The sequence below is a fragment of the Ruditapes philippinarum genome, unplaced genomic scaffold (assembly GCF_026571515.1).
Source record: "Ruditapes philippinarum isolate M1 unplaced genomic scaffold, ASM2657151v2 ctg16_1_1_1_1, whole genome shotgun sequence".
Taxonomy (NCBI): Eukaryota; Metazoa; Mollusca; class Bivalvia; order Venerida; family Veneridae; genus Ruditapes; species Ruditapes philippinarum.
Window position 1 is genome coordinate 300,674 of NW_026867154.1, and position 22,057 is coordinate 322,730.

The 22,057-nt window shown below is 31.5% G+C and overlaps 1 protein-coding gene and 1 pseudogene across 1 annotated transcript in view; both read right to left on the reverse strand.

The window, feature by feature from the left end:
- LOC132735048 (autophagy-related protein 2 homolog B-like) overlaps positions 1-6,241 on the reverse strand; it is a 97,813-nt gene extending 91,572 nt beyond the window's left edge. The window contains exons 1-7 of the mRNA XM_060721944.1: positions 5,934-6,241; positions 4,591-4,759; positions 4,097-4,252; positions 3,510-3,612; positions 2,251-2,440; positions 1,472-1,651; positions 1,177-1,273 (exon numbers count right to left, since the gene is read on the reverse strand). Coding sequence (XP_060577927.1) covers positions 1,177-1,273; positions 1,472-1,651; positions 2,251-2,440; positions 3,510-3,612; positions 4,097-4,252; positions 4,591-4,759; positions 5,934-6,104 — 1,066 coding nt within the window. The 5' untranslated portion in view covers positions 6,105-6,241. The remainder of the gene's footprint in view (positions 1-1,176; positions 1,274-1,471; positions 1,652-2,250; positions 2,441-3,509; positions 3,613-4,096; positions 4,253-4,590; positions 4,760-5,933) is intronic.
- Positions 6,242-8,293: 2,052 nt separating this feature from the next.
- LOC132735072 (uncharacterized) lies at positions 8,294-18,143 on the reverse strand (annotated as a pseudogene).
- Between the last annotated feature and the right edge of the window lie 3,914 nt (positions 18,144-22,057).

The window sequence follows — 22,057 nt, forward strand, 5'->3', positions numbered from 1 at the left end:
GATAAATTTGAAATGTGTCCATATGACACAGATGCCCTCACATTCCACTATTATGTCAGTCTACTTACAATGTGTATGACAACACAACATTGGGACAGAATTGACAAGTCTACATGCTCCCCCTTCCCTCCCTAAAGAAAAGAACTTAAGCTTGAAACAATATAATGAACACAAAAAATATTTTTCACAGAGTCTGATGTTCTCTTATGCATTACTGATATATCTAAAACTTGTCCTTGAAGTAAAACAAGGGCCATGCACAAAATATCTTATTTAACAATTCAGTGAAGTCCATGCTTGTCATGGGTGTTGGTCAGTGTCCTATTATAATGCCTATGAAGACATATTAAAGTTTCAAGTGAATACTTTCAGTGTTTGTGGAAAAACGTAGATACACAATCTTAATCAGGATTTTTTAACTTAACCAAAGGAATGATTTCATGCCAGTTATGATTCTTGGACATATTCATACATATGTGACAGAAGACATGCATTTTTAATAAGATAGACAAGTGGAATAAAATTTGACCCATTCATCATGACAGAACAATGCTCTATTATATTATAACTGAAATATCCTTCAAACAGCAAACTAAAATTGTATTATAGCTGAGAAACCTTAAATTAGTAATTTGCATAAGTTTTGGGTAAGTTGCATACTCCATACAATAGGATGTGTTGTGGCTTTGGCTATGACACATATATCCCCCTTCCAACAAATCAGATAATTTAGGATTTATGATGCTCAATATTGGTTAACAAATAGCTATACTATAATAAAAGTTAAGTGAGTGTGAGAGAACAGTGCAAGAAGAGACAGACAGAAGGTAAGACAGACAGACTATATGTCCCCTTACTAAAAATGAGCATTATAAGTAATTAAAAGCTAGAGTTACATATTGCAAAATATCTACAGTTAAGAATATTTTTTCATTTTCTGAAAAGGTTTAAGCCACATCAATGGTGACTTTCAAGCTTCAATACCCTAAAGTTCCCTTTGAGAATTATCTCTGGTAGAGGCAAACTTCTGCACAGAACCACTGTGCTTACTAACATAATAATATACAATGCTAAAACAACAAACTCTATAGTGATGGACACATTATTGGAAGCTACTTCAATAACAGAGGCCATTATATCACAATTGATACTCATAGATAAGAAAGAAACATGTACCTGGAGATGTTAGACCAGATGTCAGCTCAATTATTCCATGTAGTTGCTGTGGTGATAACAGAATGTGTAACCCTCCAAACTGACATAAAATCTCCAGCTGAAAAAAATATACACTTAATTTTTGATCTCATAAACAAAACTTCAGTTATAAACTATATACAGTCTGGTCAGACAGCACATAAATGCAGGTTTTTAGTTTATAGTTTTTACTAGTGGAATATATATGCTATTATCCCAAACTTAATTGACTTTGAAGGCTTTGTTCTTCTAAACTATATTCAATTTTTTTTAGTACCTTAGGTCCATGTAATGTGTCGTTCTGTTTAGTTTTTAGCTTGATTTCTTGCCTTCCTGTCAAAACTGCCACCTGTATTGGGTTGGACTCTGGAATGGAGTTCTGGTGCTTGGGAGGGGAATTCTCTCTAGAGTCATACACACTGTATGTAGATGATGTGCTTCTTGCTGATGTAAACATCTGTTGTTGACAAAACTTATAATATCATACATGTAAATACATACAACTTGGCTCAATATTTAATTTTAGAGAATATTTTGATGAATAAAGATCTCTGTAAACTTATTATGTTGCTCAAGATGGTGTTTTTAACATAATTTACAAGTTACTTTGAATTCACTTAACTTTATGGGCATGAAATTTTGTAATTTTGTCATAAAAACATTTTCATGGGTTCTTAAATTTGTGGAGTGCCTATTTTTGCAAAAAATAAGTGAAATGCAAGTAACGTAATCCAAAATAATCTTACAGCAGACAAAATTAACTTTCGTGGGATCTTAAGTTTGCGGATTGACCATGTTGTATTGTTGTGTCATGTATAATGTCAAGTACAATATGAGCCACATCACGACAAAACCAACATAATGGGTTTGCGACCAGGATGGATCCATACCAGCCTGCGCGTCCGCACAGTCTGATCAGGATCCAAGCTGTTCGCTATCAGTTTTTCTACTTGTTATAGAGTTTGTAAGCGAACAGCATGGATTCTGATCAGACTGCGCGGTCGCAAACCCATTATGTTGGTTTTGTCGTGACGCGGCTCATATACAGTATCCTACCTGTGAAGAAGAACTCTCAGAACTACTACTTCTGGACCTGGATGGAGATTTTCTATTTGTGATTTCATCAAAGAACATCTGTACTCCTTCAATGTGTAGATTCTTCTGACTTATAGCAGCTGGTTCATATGTTATATTGCCATCAACTGAACTTCCCTCTGTTGTAGCCATATCATCAAAATACTCTATCCTATAACATGTAGACACAGAAATATATACATCTTACAAATAACTTATCCTCAACACTATATATAATATATACTAATTAAAAACTATATCTATAAATGCCCTTTTTCACTTATATATTTACACTTGTTTAGCTAAAGAACATGGCATAGTTTGCCTTTAAAAATTAGCTTTTTCATTTTAAATGACACTAAGCGATATAAAAACATTCCACCTTAATTGTTACAGGAAAACACAACATTTAGCTATACAAGCAATTTTGTAGAACAAAAACAACAAGAGCATCGCAAAGGTAGTGCAATATAGGCCTGAATTCAAATTTGAATAATTCATCAAAAATAATGTTTAAATCTGAAAAGAAACACAGTCATTTAACTTTCCCGGAACATGTTTGATCTTAATAAATTTATTTCATGTAACAATATCTCTCATTGATAAAGTAGCATTGAATCTATAACACGAAATGGTCAGAGTAGCCTGGGATTCAGGCGTTGATAGTTTTTGCTTATTTATAACATTTTTTTTCTTTATTCATAACATATGCGCTATTCCGTATTCGTTCGTGGTTTTGATAGTATCGATTTGCCAAACAGAAACATAACAAAAAATCGACAGACTGGAACCCAGGCTATGGTCAGAGGACAAATAACTAATGTTTGCTAAGTTATGTCAAATGAAATATTTGAAATATTCATAAGACTGCCTTTACAATGCGCCATATGAATACACATTACTACATACTTAATGAATCATTTGTTTGAAACAAAACAATTATATTTTAGAAAGATAATTTTAGATGTATTACCTCTTGGAAATACTTTCAATATGTTGCACTGGCTTATAAGTAAAAATAATGGGATTTTTCCAAACCAATAACGTTTGAAAAAAGGTACTTCTAAACATTATTTGTTTTAATTGTTCCAATATTTGAATCAGTTAAGATCTGTTGAATCTTGTCTTAGGTATGTGACTTTGGGTTTTTTTGTGAAGTGTTGAACTTTCAGGTACAGACATTGCATGCTGCCTCCATCAGGGTTTCAGTAATATATTAATCATATATTTGTATAATTTACCTTTTTATCCTGATTTCCATGGCAACACCTTTTTCAGATCTATCAGGGTGATGTTCTAACCTAATCACAGTGTTACTCAGTGACACACGAATCTTTGACAACACTGAAATATGTATCATTTAAACAAGGACAACCAAAAATTGTTGGTAACTAATTATATAGAGGATCATAATGTATTTAAATGTTGTTTAATTTTGACATATGTTGATAATGATCTATTGACCACATGTTTTAATATTTATCTACTTTAGATTTTTTCAAATTCTACTACATAACTACCTTTATTTTATAATCTTAAATGAAGTATACATTAAAAAAAGGTTACCAAGGCAAATGATTTAAGCCCAAAAGGGACATTACTTAAAAAAAATTAATTCTAGGATCATCTGCCTTTTAACATAAAATGTAGTGTCAAATTTTGAAAGTGAACATGTATACCAACTTTGAACAAAATGACTTTGATTAGTGAGGGAGAATGAAACTAAAATCTCTATCAAAGGATATCATATTAGAATAATCAATAAGAGTGTCATGACAATAGCACCACTTTTTCCTTTAAAAAATGGGTGTCATAGTAATGTATTCACCTGAGTCAATCATCATAGCAAACTTCTGTACACCCTCTATAGGCTCAGTTTTTTGTTGTGACTGTGTCTCAGACTCGAGGCAATCTTTGGCCAGCTGTAAACTTGTTGTCATACTAGTCTGCATACTACTTAACATTTCATCAAACCCTGTCATTTCTTAAACAAAAAAAACAGCATATTCTATTTACAACATAAATTTTATTATACAGCATATACTAAATTGTATGCCTGACATTAATAAGGAATTTAAAAGACATTAATTAACTAAGAAACAAGAGGTACTCTAAAGATTTTGCTCTCTTTTGAATGATATATATAAATTTACAATTACCAAAACTGACAGTAAGATATTTTTGTTACTTATGTATAAAGAGTAAAGACTATAATGTTGGTCAAAAGGCATAGGTTATAGATTTGTTAATAGAATGAAACACTAAATTCTTGTCATGAACATACAGTACATTTTACGGACTACAACACATTAGTTACCCTACCATTATCATCCCTGCTTTTTGGCTGGAGTGTAAGTTCAAGCCCAGTCACCTCCAAGGTTGTACTATCTTGTATAAGAGCAGACCAGGGAATGGACACTGTTATAGCTTCAACAAAACCATCCACCAACTCTACTGGCACGCTTAAAGATGCCAGGTCTTCATTAATAGCCTAAAAATGAAAAATAATTTAAACAAAAATACAACTGACATTCTTTTTGCTACAGTCAAAAGTTTTTATCATTGTAGTGTTTTATAATCTGCCAGCAATAATTAGAATGGGTTTGACATATAATCTTACACCCAGATGCCATAAAAAAACCTCTAGTAGTGGAATCCTAAACACATCTGCCATTATCAATGTGATGTAATGAAGGATGTCCACATGTGAACATCCTTAACACTGTCATCTTGCTTCTGTACAAGCTTTTCACACACTGACAGCTAATTGACTGTCGTTTATAAAACACAATTTGCTTCTTCAAAATGATTTATCAGTCATTGTTATGTACAAACCTAGTGTTCATGAAGTTGAAGTACCCTCGTAGAAATTCATAATAATTAAGACTGTCTCAGAATGTAATTTACTTTCTCGTTTGTATGAAGACTTTTTATTTTAGAATTTCAAATGGATAAGCCAGAAGTGTTTTCAAAAGATAACATGCATGTAAATTCTGGCAGCATACAAAATAATTGAGGCAAAAACATCATACTATCTCCATAGATACCGGTAACTATAAAAATCTTCCTCTACCTCCAAATAGTTTTTATCTGGATTAGGTTTTACATCACACCATCGCAGTGTAGGTCATATGGCGACTTTCCAGCTTTACAGTTTACTGTTGGTGAAGGACCTTAGGTGGTGTTGTAACAATTTGCACCAGAACACCTTACCCCACTTGAGGGACAGTTACCCCTCTGTGTGTTATTTCAGGCCAAAAAAGCAAAGAGGCGCCTGAGTAGAAACACTAGATGTTCCATAAGCTAGCTGGATAGTGTTCTCACTACAGCAGTGAGACGGCGCCCCAGTGAGAGGCAAGTGGTTACAGTATGAAGTTAACTTTGCAATGGTCACCCCTCTCTACCTCCAAATAATCAGCCAAATTGAACATAATGAGGTTAGTTTGCATAAGATGTAGATCAGATGACGCGTTTCAATGAAATATTTAATGTCTTTAAAAAATCCTGACTTACCATATGATCCAGAATTATAGAAAATAACTTTGATACAGCCCCTGTTTACAAACAAAGTCATGGCCTAATTTAAAAAGACTGTCATAATTAAAGATAGCTAAAATGTCTCTAACAATATCAGTTTAATGGTATATACTATGTAAAGATGATACCTGTACATCAAGATTTAAGTCTGTAATTTTCCCTGTCCCATTATAAAGGTCTAGGCTTAACTGGTCTAACGATAGTTTTTGTTTCAAAAACTGTCCCAAATAATGTTGTAAAATGTAACGACAGGCCTTCTTTTTCAAGAAGTCCTGCCAGTTTCCAAAAGTCCATGACATCGTCAATGTTTAACAATAATAAGAATGCCAATAATCTCGATCAATTTTCAAAATGCAGGTAAGTTTCACTTTCAATAACTTTTTGAGAAACAAAATACGCCATTTCATTTGATCGGTATACTTCTGGTAATATCGCAAAACTAAACGTAGTGTAAGGGACACAACTCTAATGTTATCAATAATTTGAAGGGGTTTTCTCAAGCAAGTTTTTATCTGTCTAGCTGATGTCGTCCGTATCCCAGTCGCGATTACTTCCCTTGACCAATAACTTGTTACTTTTTGAATACTTCGACATTATTAGACATTTCTCAGAATTAAAAGATGATCATTAATTAACTACAGTAGGATCCCCTTTCATGGACTTTCGTGCATTTTCTTTTATGAAGAACGGGTCTCCCATTTTCCCGCAAACCGGTTATTGTGTTATTAAGTCGTGCTAATAAAAATCCCCAATAAAAATACACATATGCATTCATAGCCTAAATTTCATATGGCTGATTTGGTACATTGCGCGTTGCATTGTCGACAGCCGATAACGCAACCTCTATCGTGATCGCCTTTTCGTGTTGTCGCTAGCGACAACACGACAAAGGGCCAAACGGCGCGTCGTCACGTTGTCGTCCTGTCGCTAGCGAAACACGCCAAACGTTGTCGTGCGGCACGTTGACGCGATGTCGCCCTGTCGCTTGGCTTATAAGCCAATCCTTCGATTTGAACCGAGCGATAATATGACATCTCGACAACACGCCGCACGACAACGCGCCGTTTGGCGTCCAAAGTCCGACAACGCGCCGTTTGGCGCCTTGTCCTGTTGTCGATAGCGCTATATCCATATTATACACACCCGATATGACCCAACATGCGGGAAATCGAGTTGAATTTATGGACCTCACACATGGAGTCGCCAGCGGAATCCCAATGGTCGACTAATTCCAGAAAGCTTATTTAAGATTTTTTTTAAGCAGAAATTACTCCATTCCAGGAGTAACAACCGATTCTTCTGTTCAAAGTGTAAAGCATCATGTCACGAGACCTCGGATTTAAAGTCTTCTCAGTAATACTTCTCAGTAATTTTAGCTGGAGTAGCTAGTGATGTCCAGAGTTCGCGACACATACTAGTAAATATGAAGTCAGAGGGTTTCTGTCCGCTCCTCTTTGCTAGAAATGCACGAAGCATACATGATATGTAATCACGAACTCAGTACTAGTCATTTACGATACCTTATAAATTACTCGGGTATCCGGCTCTTTCAAATTGTATTGTAATATATAAAGCCATGCAGCAATTTAAGGGACCAATCAGTACGGGTAACCTAACAACATATATATTTTCACGTAGAGATATCATTACAGTTTAGGATTACAAATCTGTGCGCATGTAGTACACCATCTAAATGGTTATTAATATATGGCCACTAAAGAGAGAAAAACGGAATTTCTTAACGCTGTTGTGATCCCCAAATTAAAAGAATGTTTGTGCTCAAAACAGTGAGTGGAATTTTGAAAGAGAATATAAATTAATATTATAAATTTTGCATATCACAATTAAAGAACAAATTTAAAAATAAGGCAACATATTCTAAGGGTGATCTATACGGTATCCAATTAGGAATACCGGAACCACGCAACAATTAGATTGCTTAAATAACTGCAAACACAACTCTAATGTCGTCCTAAGATATCAGTAGGGATAGGAAATATAAAATTTCTTATTTACTGAACGGGTCGGCATTTTACGGCCTCCACGCGGCACAAACAACGCTGAAAAATATAGAGAAAAACAAAACCCCTAAAGAACGCATTGAAAATGTTGCAGGCTCGGTTTGTTTGAGTCTTTTCGTGGAAGGTATTGGAAAATGCATCATGGTTAACACGGTATCCAAAAGGAACATCCAAAATGGCAAAATTCTTGATGCAGTGTGCCTGTCCATAGACAGTGGTGGACTAGTGGTAAGCACAAGCTACCACTACCCACATACAGAAAGAAGTACTGTATTGCACATCTTAACCTTGACGTTTACACGCTACATTTGTATAAATAACCAGTCACAAAAAATGGCGCGAGTAAGCGTTAATATTGGAGTCAGAAAAGTTATCATCTAAAGGCACTCCAATGAACTCACATTGTTACTTTATATGATAAGATAAAACTTGTAATGATAAAGAACAAAGAACAAAAGACAAAAGCATGTGTTTTATATTTTATTTAATGTATAAAAAATAAACAATTTGATAATAAAACCTGAACATACTAAGTGGTATATTTGTACCTCTGGTAATGAATATCTTATAAAAGAATTGTAGAACGTATAAAATAGATGATAAAGATTCACAAAACATAGACGTTCAAACAACACCATTCATGTTTTGGTCAGTTAGTCAAGCTATAACTATTACAAGGAAAAATTACAAGATAACAGATTAGACAAGATAATCATAGTACAAAATACTGAAGGCATTGATACATGTACTTGAAACAAACAACAGAAATAATAGATTGTCAGAAGATAAGTGGTCAAGATGGTAGAAGTATAACATGCTAGAGTATTGATGCGAGTGGTCTGGTTGGATGAGTTGTAGAATTAATCGCATTAGTAAACTAATCTTTGGTTACTTTGAGGTCATCATTTTCACAAATTCTGAAAATAAAATACACACACACATTAGAAACAATATGACAAATATATTTACAGATATACAACTTTATTAAATATGAGTAATATGCGCTTAATTTGTTCGCAATATCGTTTCATATCTCTCAATAAAATGACACCAGTGGTCGATAACATTTATGTAGCTGACTTAACTTAAAATCTATACATCTCTTTTCATAAGTTCGATTCTTCACGTCAGTGACCTTAAAACCAATTACGCAGTCCCAAAGCATATCTCGCTTCATTTGAGCAGTCGCCACCCTTTTAATTGAAACAAAATCGCTCAATACATATCTACATGTATATAGCATTACTGAATTTGATAACTTAGGTCTTTTCACGGATCACTGGCTTATAAAATAATTGTAGGGTTCGTAAACAGCTAATTAAATCCTTCCACTTTGTCAAAATATCTCAGACAATTACGACAAATAAAACATGATTAACATAAGATGTTGTTTTTATAAAAATCTTTTTGAACTAACCTTCGTAGTTGACTTGACCATCACCGTCAATGTCAGCTTCTCTAATCATTTCGTCAACTTCTTCATCTGTAAGTTTTTCTCCTAGATTCGTCATTACATGTCTGAGTTCAGCTGCACTAATGTACCCATTGCCGTCTTTGTCGAAGACTCTAAAAGCCTCGCGGATTTCTTCTTCGCTGTCAGTATCTTTCATTTTACGAGCCATCATAGTTAAGAATTCTGGAAAGTCTATTGTTCCATTTCCTGTTGAAGTGGACAATAGAATTGTCAACATATAAAACATTAAAAAAGATAAACTTTAAGGTAATTGATATTTTGTCCGTATATCCCAAGGAAAGAATGCATACTTTATACAATGGAACTGATTACAGGATAAGAAAACATAAACGTTATCGACCTCGTGTTTTCACAAAAGTGATAAACTCATCTTATGCACTGGCTATGCAACTATTATTTTGGCGGGCCGATTTAACGGTCTTTGAAATTGAAAAAAAAAAATCTTATAATTATATCATGAAAATTACTGATTTAGAAATAACTTGAACTACTCCGTGTAGCTTGTATAAAGTTATTTCATTTTTATCTCTTGTTCATAGCTTGCACACATTGTGAATGCTTCCTACTCTGGTAACATAACATGAAATTTAAACCTTTGTGTTAAGATATAGATCTAAGGAGTGTATAATTTAATTACCGTTATCTTCTATTGCTCTTAATTAAATATAAATTATGTAGACATATACATTTAAATTATAACATTTATACATAAAGATATTTAATATGCACTATTTAAAGTCTCAAGTATTTTACTAACCATCAGCATCCACCTCATTGATCATGTCTTGTAATTCTGCTTCTGTAGGATTCTGTCCAAGGACGCATTACTGGTTTCCAAACCCTTTTTTTTGATTGTGCCAAACCCCCTCCTTTCAAAAAAACTGAACGCCTTAAAATTTTTGTAAGATAGATTTTAAAAAATGAAAGTGGGTTTTGGGAAAAAAAAAGAATTTTAAAAATTGAAGGAAAAAAGGAAATTTTTAAAAATAAAAAAGGGGAGACAAAAAACTTATTGATTTTGCCCTTTTGATTAAATACAAAAATTTAAGATAGAAAAACTTTAAAAATTTGAAAAAAATTTTAGATTTTGAAAAATTTTTAAAAAAACTTTCAGATATTTCCACCCCTTTTAAAAGTAATTGAACATTTTAAAAACTTCACTGGGAAAAAATTTTTGATAGATCATTCTAGATTTAAATCTTTTTTAAAAAAGTTATGTTAAATTAACCCCCTTAAACCCAAAATTTATTAAAATTTCCCGCGATTTGCTCTTCTGTCAACTGGTCAGCCTGCAATAGCGAGCAAGAAGTTATTGTTTAAATAAGCTTTTTATCAAACATATAATCACACATATATGCGGTTCAGAAGTTTATGTGAAATTATATAACGCCAAAAAAAACCATCAAAAAACAAACAAGTAGAGCAATTTGACGAATGAAACCTGTAGATTGTTAAACTAGTAGATTGTTATAATAATGAGGAAAATACAGAGTTCGCTAACTTTTTATTCGTTAACTTTAAGTTATTTCTGGTTATTCTGATATAATGTCAGTTTTTTGTCGGTAATATAATTGACAGTGTCAAGACTATTCATTGCTATTTGTTGCAGCATGTCAAAAACAAAAGAAAAATGTGACATAAAACTGTAAATCATGTAAACTGATTTTATTGACAATCAACAATTGTAACAAATTGTACAAACGATTTATGTATTTTAAATATTGTGCAAACTAAAAATCATTCAATTTTTAAAAACCCGAAAAGGAAAAAACCCCTTTTAAAAAAAGGTTTTTTTAGAAAATCAACAAATTTTTTAATTATGGTTTAAAAATGGCGCCATTTGGTGCGCAAATGACAATATAATTATCTCTTTTAAACTTTAAGATTTCAAAAAATTGCAAAAGATCGACGAAGTTCTGTATCTGATGTTTTATATTCAACAACTTTTATAAATGGATGCAGCAAAATTAAACTTACCATAGTGGATTTAAAATCTCTTTACAAAACTAGCTTATTTCCACTCCCCCGTTTATCTTTCCTTTTTAAAAGAATTTTTTGAAACCTTTATCCCAAAATTCAGGGTTAAATTAAAATGTTTTTACTTGAAAGTATTTGCCGCCTGCGACAAAAATAAAGGGATGGTTTTGCGTGACCATTTTCCAAAAAGGAATAGAACATATTGGGCTGAAAAAACAATACTGCAATTTTTCACCTAAAGCACATTAATGATTTAAAAAATTTTTCAGTTTTAAATAAAGGGAAAAAATATTTATAACAACACATTTGGGTGTGTTTTAAAGGTTAAGAAAAATAAATTTGGAATGTTAAAAAGTTTGGTTTTAAGGGCGGGAGTATAATAAGAAAAATGGTTTTTTATTTTGTTTAAAGGGTTTAGAATTTTTTGGGAAAGAACAAACCCTTGATTTTTTTTATTTATAATTTGGGTTTCAAATGAATTTTCTTGTTTTAAATATATTTTTAATAAACCCATAATTTATGCTTATAGGGAAAAAAAACCCTCAAAATTATTAAAAAACTTTAGGGATATAAATGAATTTTCAAAAATTTCCCAAGGAACCTTTTTTTAAATTAGGAATTTTAAAACTGAGCAACTATTTTTTAATGTAAGAAGGGCCCGTCAATAAACCCCAAAAAGGCCCCCATTTTTCCCCTTTATTAAAAAATTTTTTTGGAATATTTGGTCCAAAACCAAAAATTTTTCTTTCAAAATTCTATAAATTTTAAATTTAAACCCATTTTTTTTAATAACCCAAAAAAAAAAGCTCAAAAAACGAGGTTGTAATTTTAAACTGGGGGGTTCCTTAAATTTTCCCCTTGTTGTCGCAACTTTTTTTTTCCATTTTAAATTCTCCCTTTTTTTGGTTTTTTAATAATTCAAACCCCAAAGCCTTTCATAAAATTTCCCAAAAATTTGGGGTTTTTTTTCAAAAACAGGGAAAAATTTTCATTCTTTTAATTTGTCCAAAAAAGTCAACCCCCAAATGGTTTTAAAAATTTTTATTTTTTGGGGCCCCAAGTTTTACCCCATTTTTGGGTTTTTAATTTTCACCCTTTAAAAAAAAAAACCCGTCCAAAAAAACCCTTAAAAATTTTTGGCCTTTTTTTTGGGGCCCTTTAAGGTCTTTGGAAAGGCAATATCCCCGCCCTGGGGGAACCAAAAATTTTGGGGGAAATTGGGAAATTTGGGAAAAAATCCCTTGCAAAATTTTTATTTTGATTAAAATTAGTTTTTTTAAAAAACGTAATCCCAATTTTAAAAATTTAAGAAAATGCCAAAGGTTAAAAAAATGTATTTTTTAAAATAAATCCAAAAATGGGAATCATTTTTTCCTTAACTTTAAATTTTAAAAAAATTGGAAAATCTTAAAAAGCTCCCCTTCAATGTTAAAGGGTTTAAGGGAATTTAATTTTTTAATAAAACACATTATAACCTGGGGAAATTTAAAAACATGAAAAAATTAATTATTCCCAATTTTTTTTTTAGAAATTTAATGGAAATTCCCTTTTTTCCCAAAGTTTTTATTGATGCAAATTTGGGAAAACTTTTTTAATTTAAAATTTTTCTCTTAACCCAAAAAATAAAATCCCCACTTTTTTGCCCCCTTGGTTTTTATTTTCAAGATTCATTGTCGAAACAACCTTTTCCCCCAAAATTTGTTACTTTGTGGTTTTAAACTAAAGTTTTAAATAATTTAAATACAAATAAATTAAATCTTATACTTCGCTTTTGGCCATTTTCCGTTCGGTAATCTTTTCCTATTATGGTAAAACCCCAATTTTTTGGGGGTCTTTTTGACAAAAAAATTTTTTTTCTCAATTTTTTCTTTAAGTTTCTTTTGGGGGTTTTTTTAGGAAATTTAAAAGTTCCCTTTTTTTCCCCTACCAAAAAATTTGAAAAAAATAAAAATTAAATTTCCCCGTATTTAAACCAAATTTTTCTTTTTTCCTGGGCAACCCATTTTTTTAAGCCAACCAAATTAAGCGGGTTTTAAACCTTTCAATTTTTAAAAAAAAAAATTAAGACAATTTTTTTTTTTTTTAAAACTTGAAAAAAAGGACCCCAAAAATGCAAATAAGAAAATAAAAAATGCACAAATTTTTTCTTTCGGGTTTTCAAATTCCTTAAAATTTTGTTTTTTAACCCAAAAAAATTTTAAAAAACAAGTTTTAATTCTTACAAAAAATTTTTTTTACCCCAAACCTTAAAAGCATAAGAATTTATAACACAGTTAAAATAAAAAAAAAAAAATATTACCTTTTTTTGGGTTAAAAAATTTTTTACAAAAAAATGCAAAAAATTTCTTTTTTTCTTTGGGGGACAAAATTTTTTTAAAGATAAATATTTTCTTCACTCTGGGTGAAAAAAATTTTTTTCTGGAAGACCCCCAAAAAAAGACAAAACCAATGGGACCTTTCTTTCCAAAAGGCCCAAAAAACCCTATTTTAAAAAGATTTTTTTAAACATTAAAAAATTTTTTTGGGGGAAAAAAATTTTGCGGGAATAAAAAAATGATTTTGGGCTTTATTTTAAAAACCCGTTTTTTTACTTTAAGTCCCAAAATTTTCAAGAAAATTCTGGGAAAAAAGGAAAAGAAAACAATTTCCGTTTTGTTTTCAATTTTAAATTTGCAAAAACCCATAAAAAAAATTTCTTTTTTTTTGTTTCCCCCTGGCAATTTTAAAAAAAGAAAAAAAGAGATTTAAAAATTTTGTCCCCCCCTTTAAAAGGGTTTAAAAAAGAAATTTAAAAACCCCAGCAAAAAGGCAAACAAAAAGGGAAACCCCAGTTCAGGGACCAAAGGAAAGAAAATCTAAAAATTAATGCACCCAAGAGGACATGGACCTTAATAACCCTTAAAATTTTTCCCTTGGGTAAAACAATTTTTTGGGAATATTAAATTTTCGAAAAAAATTTTTAAAAAGAAACCAACATTTAGTGTGAAACAGTAACAGTCTTTTTGATTGTTAAGATATCCGAATACAGTTTTAATGGCGACATAGCCGAGTGGTTAACGCGTCGGACTTAGTAATCTGATGATCGCTAGCCGCATGGGTAGCTCAAACCCAATCAGATGCTAGTCGTTGTTTCCTTGAGCAAGACACTTTACACTCATTGCTCAGTACTGATTGGTTCCAGGAACGGATTCAAAAGTGTGTCTATAAGCTTATAGCTTCCTATACAATCGAACTAAAAATAAATTCTGTATAAACCAAATGCATTTTTTACTAAGCAACCATTCTAGCACAGACATTAGCGGGTTTCAAGCGTACAATTAAAAAAATAAATGAGAAGACAATCATGTCAATACTGAAATGACAGACACATACTGTCACATAGAAGATAATCACTGTAACACTGTTATTGCTTACACTTACAGTCTTCTTAATTTAGTTATTTAACTGAAAAGACATTTATTCACAAAGTTTTACTCTTCACAAAATATTTTTATTACAATGCTTATGTCGATATATAAGTTATAACACAGGTATAAAATAAATAAAAAAACAATACTATACAAATTTTGTGGTATAATAAGTTATTGTGACAAAACAATGTCAAACAATATCTAAATTGTTGTTCGTTGGATCAGTGTCTTTATGATTGAGATAACTATTTTCTGCATAGCATCTGCTGTAAATTCTGTTTCTGTTGTAGAACCCAAAAAGACAAAACATCGACACTGCTTTCAAAAAGCAAAAAATACATATGGAGGGAAAGATAAGCATATAAAAAGATTAGTAGGCAAACGGCAGTCCTGCGGAATGACGAATGATGACGGTGTCATTTGATAACAGTTTGTTTACTTTGATGTCATCATTCTCAAGAATTCTGAAAATAGGAAAAGAAAACAGGATTTAAGTATGTCGTCAAAGTATTGGCAAACATAACAAAATACTATTTTTTTGCTCCACATGGGCATAAACAAAATAAACAAGTCAGATATCTTCACATCTTTGTCCCTTTAAAGGTAACAATGACAATTCGCATACCACACACACAGCACACACACGTACACACGTCCTTGTTAGCCAATTGCATGTTGTAGCTACTGTGCAGTCGGAGGTACAAAAAATATTAGCAAGGCAAAACGCAGTTTTTATTCAATGGCCATTACTCAGCAAAAATTCATTCAACCAAAAAACCCGTGCTATATGCACAAGTACTTGAGCTACCATCAATCTTGTAAAGTTTCACTGAAATTGCATAAGTGGTACAAGAGAAGTAGTCCGGACAATTTCTAAAAATCAAAATAATTATAGGGCCATATCTCTGACAAAAATCATTAAACCAGAAAGCACAACTAGACTTGGTACTAGTTTGGCTGAAATTGCACCAGTTGTTTTTGAGCAGTAGTCCGGACAAGTATTGTGACGGAGGGACGGACATACTACAGAGAAATGATCTCTATATGTCGCCACTACTCTGTAGATGCGACATAAAAAGCAATTATATTTAAGAAAAATATAAATTCAGATTTAAAATTTCTTTCATATGTATGTATTCTCATAAATACCGTCATAATTGACCTGACCATCACCGTCAGCATCAGCTTCTCTAATCATTTCATCTACTTCATCATCAGTAAGTTTTTCTCCTAGATTTGTCATAACATGTCTTAGTTCTGTTGCACTTATAAAACCATTGCCATCTTTATCGAAAACCTTAAATGCATCACGAATTTCTTCCTCGCTTTGATCATTGTCCTTCATTTTACGCGCCATCATTGTCAGGAATTCTGAAAAATCTATCGTTCCATTTCCTGTAAAATTGAAGATTTATTTTTCACACATTGAGTTGCAGATTTATATAATCCTCTCACTAATTTTCTCCTAGGGTGCATTTCAAATATAATACTGTTTAATTAAAAAGGTAATTTACGATATTAAGGCTAACATATTAGGTAATTTACGCATTTACGCACACTTGCCTTTGTTATGAATGTAAAATTTGTTATTCAGCTTATTTCCTGTCTGTAAGACATAAAATATGACGCTGTTTAAGAATCATGCATCTACACACTACACACTAGAAAATTACAATATATCATTTTCAAACTGACAAATCAGATGGGAAATATAATAGACAATTATGAAATAGAGAAAAAATAAAGGATCCCTAAAGAACGCACAAAACGACAAAATTGAAAATGTTGCAGGCTCGGTTTGATTGAGCCTATTCATGGGCGGTAATGGAAAGTGCAAGTTACCGTCCACGCCCCCCCCCAGCACCGGCTTAAGCAGAATTCAACATTAAATCATGGTAATGGTGAATTATTGAGTTTAGAAACATCCGCAGATGTGTTCATACGGCGGTTATCATGGAACCTTCAATGTGACACTTTCATAAAAGAATGCGTGTGCCCTAAACGAAAAATCTATGAAGATGATAATAAGTTTTATCCACAATATACATCTTTTCTGCTATAAAATTGTACAAACCATCAGCATCCACTTCATTAATCATGTCTTTCAACTCAGTTTCTGTTGGATCTTGTCCCAATGACCTCATAACTACTCCCAACTCTTTTGTTGTGATTGTGCCATCACCATCTTTGTCAAAAAGGCTGAACGCCTCTTTAAATTCTTTGAAAGGAAAACAAATATTGAATATTAGATATAAAAGTATTGTATTACACTAATATCAAAAAACAATTAATTATATTTTGGTCATGATCTAACAAAAAACAAACAAACAAACAAAAATACATTTTTAACAGGACGGTTTTAGGTTTCGTAGTAATGTTTAAGGCTTACCAAAAGTTTACTTAAAGGAAAAGTTACATCAGTATTTTGATAAATTTACAAAATCAGAATAATTATGTGAATCTTTTTATGTCGTACTATATTCAACGTCAAGCTTTATAAATTTATTACGTTTCATGAAACATGTGTAATGTAACTTACCGGCAATTTGTTCCTCTGTAAATTGATCACCCTGTAAGAGAAGTTATTGAAGTGATTACGAATACATTATGACAAATCTTAATTCATATAATACATGAATACGTGCGTCATAAAGCTCGTGATACATCGTGATACAGTGGTATATTTCACTTTGAAAATCAAAAAGGGCAGTATATGACCAGCAGCATCTTAGTTTGTATGACACATTGAACGCCGACAAGATAAATGAAGCATCTAGTTACATATTATAATATACAAGATATATCTTATATGCGTATAGTGTGACCTATGAACTAGATTGGTGTTTGATTTATATTAAACGCATCATAGCTTCAATGGTATTTCACGTATATTTACGGAAACTTTGACAATAAAATTCAAAATAATAAGGTCTTATATGTATAAGATAAATTTGAACCCATTAAAATGATGAAAAATATTTAACAATGTATTTTATGTGAAACTATTAAACACACATGCATGTATGCCTATCTGAAATACCAACATAACTGTATGAAAAAGTATATGCTTAATGGCAAGTGAAATATTTTGCTGTTTCCTACATAATTGATAGATAAACCACGTTCAATTACTTAATTGATATAAAACAAATATTCATATGAAAGCGAAAATTATGAAAATTTTTATTGGCCGGTTTTTAAATGTTTTTTATTTGAACCTTGACAAAATCATTACCATATCATAGTAGCTCTATATACAATGACTTGTATTGTTAGTTAACAAATAATGTAGAAACAATTAAATGAAACTTACCATTTTTAAAATCACTAATTCTTTAAAACAAGCGTGTCAGTAATCCGCGTTTTCTCTTCTGCCTTTAATGGTTGTGTGATTTTATACTCATACAGTAAGTGTATATGTCGCAAATTGACAAAAACTGGCATGCGTATCAAAACAACACATGTACAAGGTGTGTCGGGACGCTGTGTTTTTATGTACAAAACTAGAAATTTGTACGCCAATATAAAGCACTTTAAAACTATAAAACGTTAAAAGAAAAAAGATAGTGAAATAATTGATAACATTCAAACTGGATCATAATGTAAAATTATGCATCATTGTTTAATTGTAGATAATAAAATAATTTTACGCAGTGATTATGTTGACATTTGAACAACAAGCATGCAGGGAAAATATCACATCAAACTTTTCACATTATACCATATTTATTCATCTAGTACAGGCGGTATATATGTCTTTATAATCACAAATATATCATGAAATGTGCATTTCTTGGCAATGAAATATATTGATTGTAAAAACATGTCTGCAGTAACATAAAATGTAATCATAATATGAAAACGTGGAAGTTGATGTCGTTATTATGCTTTCCAACTAATTGATGACAAAATTGCTCAATTCGACACTAGTACTAGAATAATTAAGAATATTGTTAATAGTTATATAGTATCATTTATTTCCAGTATTGGGTTTCGATTGAACCTGCCTGACAAAAAAACGAAATGTCCTTGAGAGTTTTTCTCACGAATGAAGATCGATTACCCATATTTCAAAGCTTGTAAAATATCATATTGTTGTTAGGAAGTATTATTTTTATGTAAAATGTTGAAACTATTACTGTGCAAATTCCCGGAACAAATTACATTAAATATGTTCCTGGTATGATTTCAATGCATATAGTTCTCTATTCAAAACAGTCAAAATTAGATGATTCCTCTAGTTACAGAGATAATAATTTAATGAGAATTTCATACACTCTGTAAGTCATTATTATGATGTGGGAGAAATTCTAGAATGTTCTGGTAATACACCTATAATACTTGGTCATTATGAGCCGACATGAGCTATATGTCATATTGATAAATGACAATACCTATATACTTATATACTTATATTGAAATCTATTATTTCTTAATTTTGTATATGTTTCATTTGATTCTTACAAATTAATATTATCTAAATTTTTGTCGCATTATTTACAAAATGCTCTACTGGCATGCGAGCAGTTCCCGTACAAAAATCGTAGTGAGTTAAACATTATTTTTTATTACGCTCACTCACCACAATTTGAATGTTACACATCAATATTCAGCTCGTCACACAAATAATGGAAATTCCATGATGTTCTAAACATAGAACAACCCTTAGTTATGAGGCCTCATATGGGGTACCGAAATTATCCATTTTTTGTTTGAAGAGAAGTAGTTCCCGTACATAAAATTTAACCCATTATAATTATACAAGTTTGTTATATCGGACCTATTTTTCATTTATAATTATTGAACAGAGCATTTTCTAAGAGATAACTAGATGTAATTCAGGAAATAGAGCGTAGACTAAACGCTGGTATCTATTACCCGGTACCGTTACCCCAACGCATTCACATGCAATGGCATGCTTGTATGCATGATATTTTACGCATCAAAGCCATAAAATTATTTAAATATTGTAATATTGGCCAAAATTCTGATAATTAAACAAGTTTTCATCACATTGCCTACTTATCTGTAAACAGGTGGTATCAGTGGAAAACCCTTTAACAGGCCTCACGTGTCAGTATTTTAGCGCATGCACGCAAGGACGGAATCCCCCAGAGAAAACAAGGTCACTTTTTGACAACGCACAGGTGAAAGTGATTTAAAATGAGACTTTTTATACGTACTGCCGAACTGACACTTAGATTTTGTCTCGTTTATGCATCTGCTTGATTTGAAATGAATTTTTGAAGAATGCAAGTAAAAATTAAGCGTTTAAATGAAAAATACGGGTACTGCTTCTGTACGGGAACTGCTCGCATACCAGTAGAGGTACATAAATGTTAAGAGCAATGTCACCTTTAATGCACGTAGGCATGCTTTTTTGTAAATTTGTTTCCTAATTCATCTTCGAAATTCAGATTCTATCGCCATTTGAATCACATCCTTGATTATTTCAACAATTTCTTCTAAGTTTTTCTCAGTTTCCCTCTGAGATTGTTATACAAAGTGCATGATTAGATCTAAACATAACTATTTAATTGATTGCCATCTTCATCGAGCACGTGGTTTCCTTTACAAATCACTTCTTTCAATGTTATGATTTGCGTCATAATCATGAGAACTTCTAGGAAATTCATCGTAAAATTTCCTGGCAAAGAAATAAAATATTAATATTCTCAACTTTCCAGAAAAATAAAACAACTAGGAAATTATACTCTGCCAAGGTAACTAGTACAGACTTTCGGGTCACTTAAATCATATAGACACGCATACAAATATTTCATTTCCAATTTTAACACAACTTATTTTTGAGTGCATATCTTTTATAAAATAAGACACAAGACGATACTTACTTTTAGAAATCAAAGTTTGCAAATTTTATAATTTTGTAACTAAGGCTGTATGTTCGTACAGACAAATTTGAAGAACTTTTGAGGAAAGTGAATCTTTATCTTCCGAGAGTTATTTTCAACAGTGACAAGAAATGTGCAACATCTTTAACGTCCAAAGAAGTATTCATTTTTAAATCTTATTTAAGTTAGACATACCATATAGATTTAATTGAATTCAAACTTGTGGCAAGACGCGCAATTTTAAACCACAAATATTATTTTTACTTGCATACAAAATATTTGAACTTGTACACTTAAGATTTTTACTTGTACACTTATTTTCACATCGACATCTACTTTATTGATCATGTCTTGTACCTCGGATATTGTGGGATTCTGCCCGAAAACATCTTTAATGCTATGTTGATTGTTCAACCACTTTTCTTGTGAAGAATTCAATTCAACAATTCAAACCTTACAATGAACTAATCGTACCAAACCAAAGGGATAGTTAAAGTTGATTTCTGATTAGATCTATTTAAAATGAAAGCATTTGGCATATCATGACCATTTTAACGATAAAATGTGTACGATTTGTAGGTTTTGATAATTCAAGAGACATTCAGATTTTACTATATTATTATTTATATTATTATATATATTACTTCAATGTTTACAAGCTTAAACTATTATTTCGATCAATAAATGCTTTTTGTAACAAATAACATTACTTTATTCAATGTAAATCTTATGCTATACTGTGCTCCTCTTAGTTCACGGTACGTAAGGAAGAAAACAACAAATGAAACTTATGGTACAAAAATTGTCGTAAGCTATAAGTATTTTCTACTGTATGGCACAAGGAAACAACAATATATTCAGTCAAAGTCAATTTTAATGGACCATACCTAGACCATATGTCAGCCATTTTGATAAAGGTATGCAATCATTTAAATCGCGGTAATGTTGTTACATTTCAGTTTTTTTCATGTTTCAGTTAAAATTTCTGCACATTATTTTGCTTGATTTTAAATATTAAAATTATTCTGACTTTGTAACTCAAAATTTATTTTTCCAACAAACAAGAACATTTAGAAAATGATGATTGTATCAGACATACGCACAAATTTAATGGACTATTATTGCTTTTTGCAGAAATTTGTAAAATTTTGTTCTGTTTTACGTAAAAATCTAAAGATTTAAAATATTTTTGCACAAGAACTTTGTTGTACAGGTGTATGAATAAAATATGTAAATTCTGACCAATTTTAACACTGGTCACATGAAAATATGCCATTACCGTGAAATAAGTGATGACGCAGAATTAGTGATGTTGAGTATACGTCAAATTTATATTTATCATTTTGAAATTGGCGGGCGTCTTGAATGAGATATTTTTTGGCCCACTGAACTTTTGATATATATTCCTGATAGTATTACTATGTATACTCATTTGACACCAGAAACCTTATTCTCCGCCTACTTCATGACTTGACATTTTAAATGACGTCATGCTTCGATGAAATAATAGCAAGTATA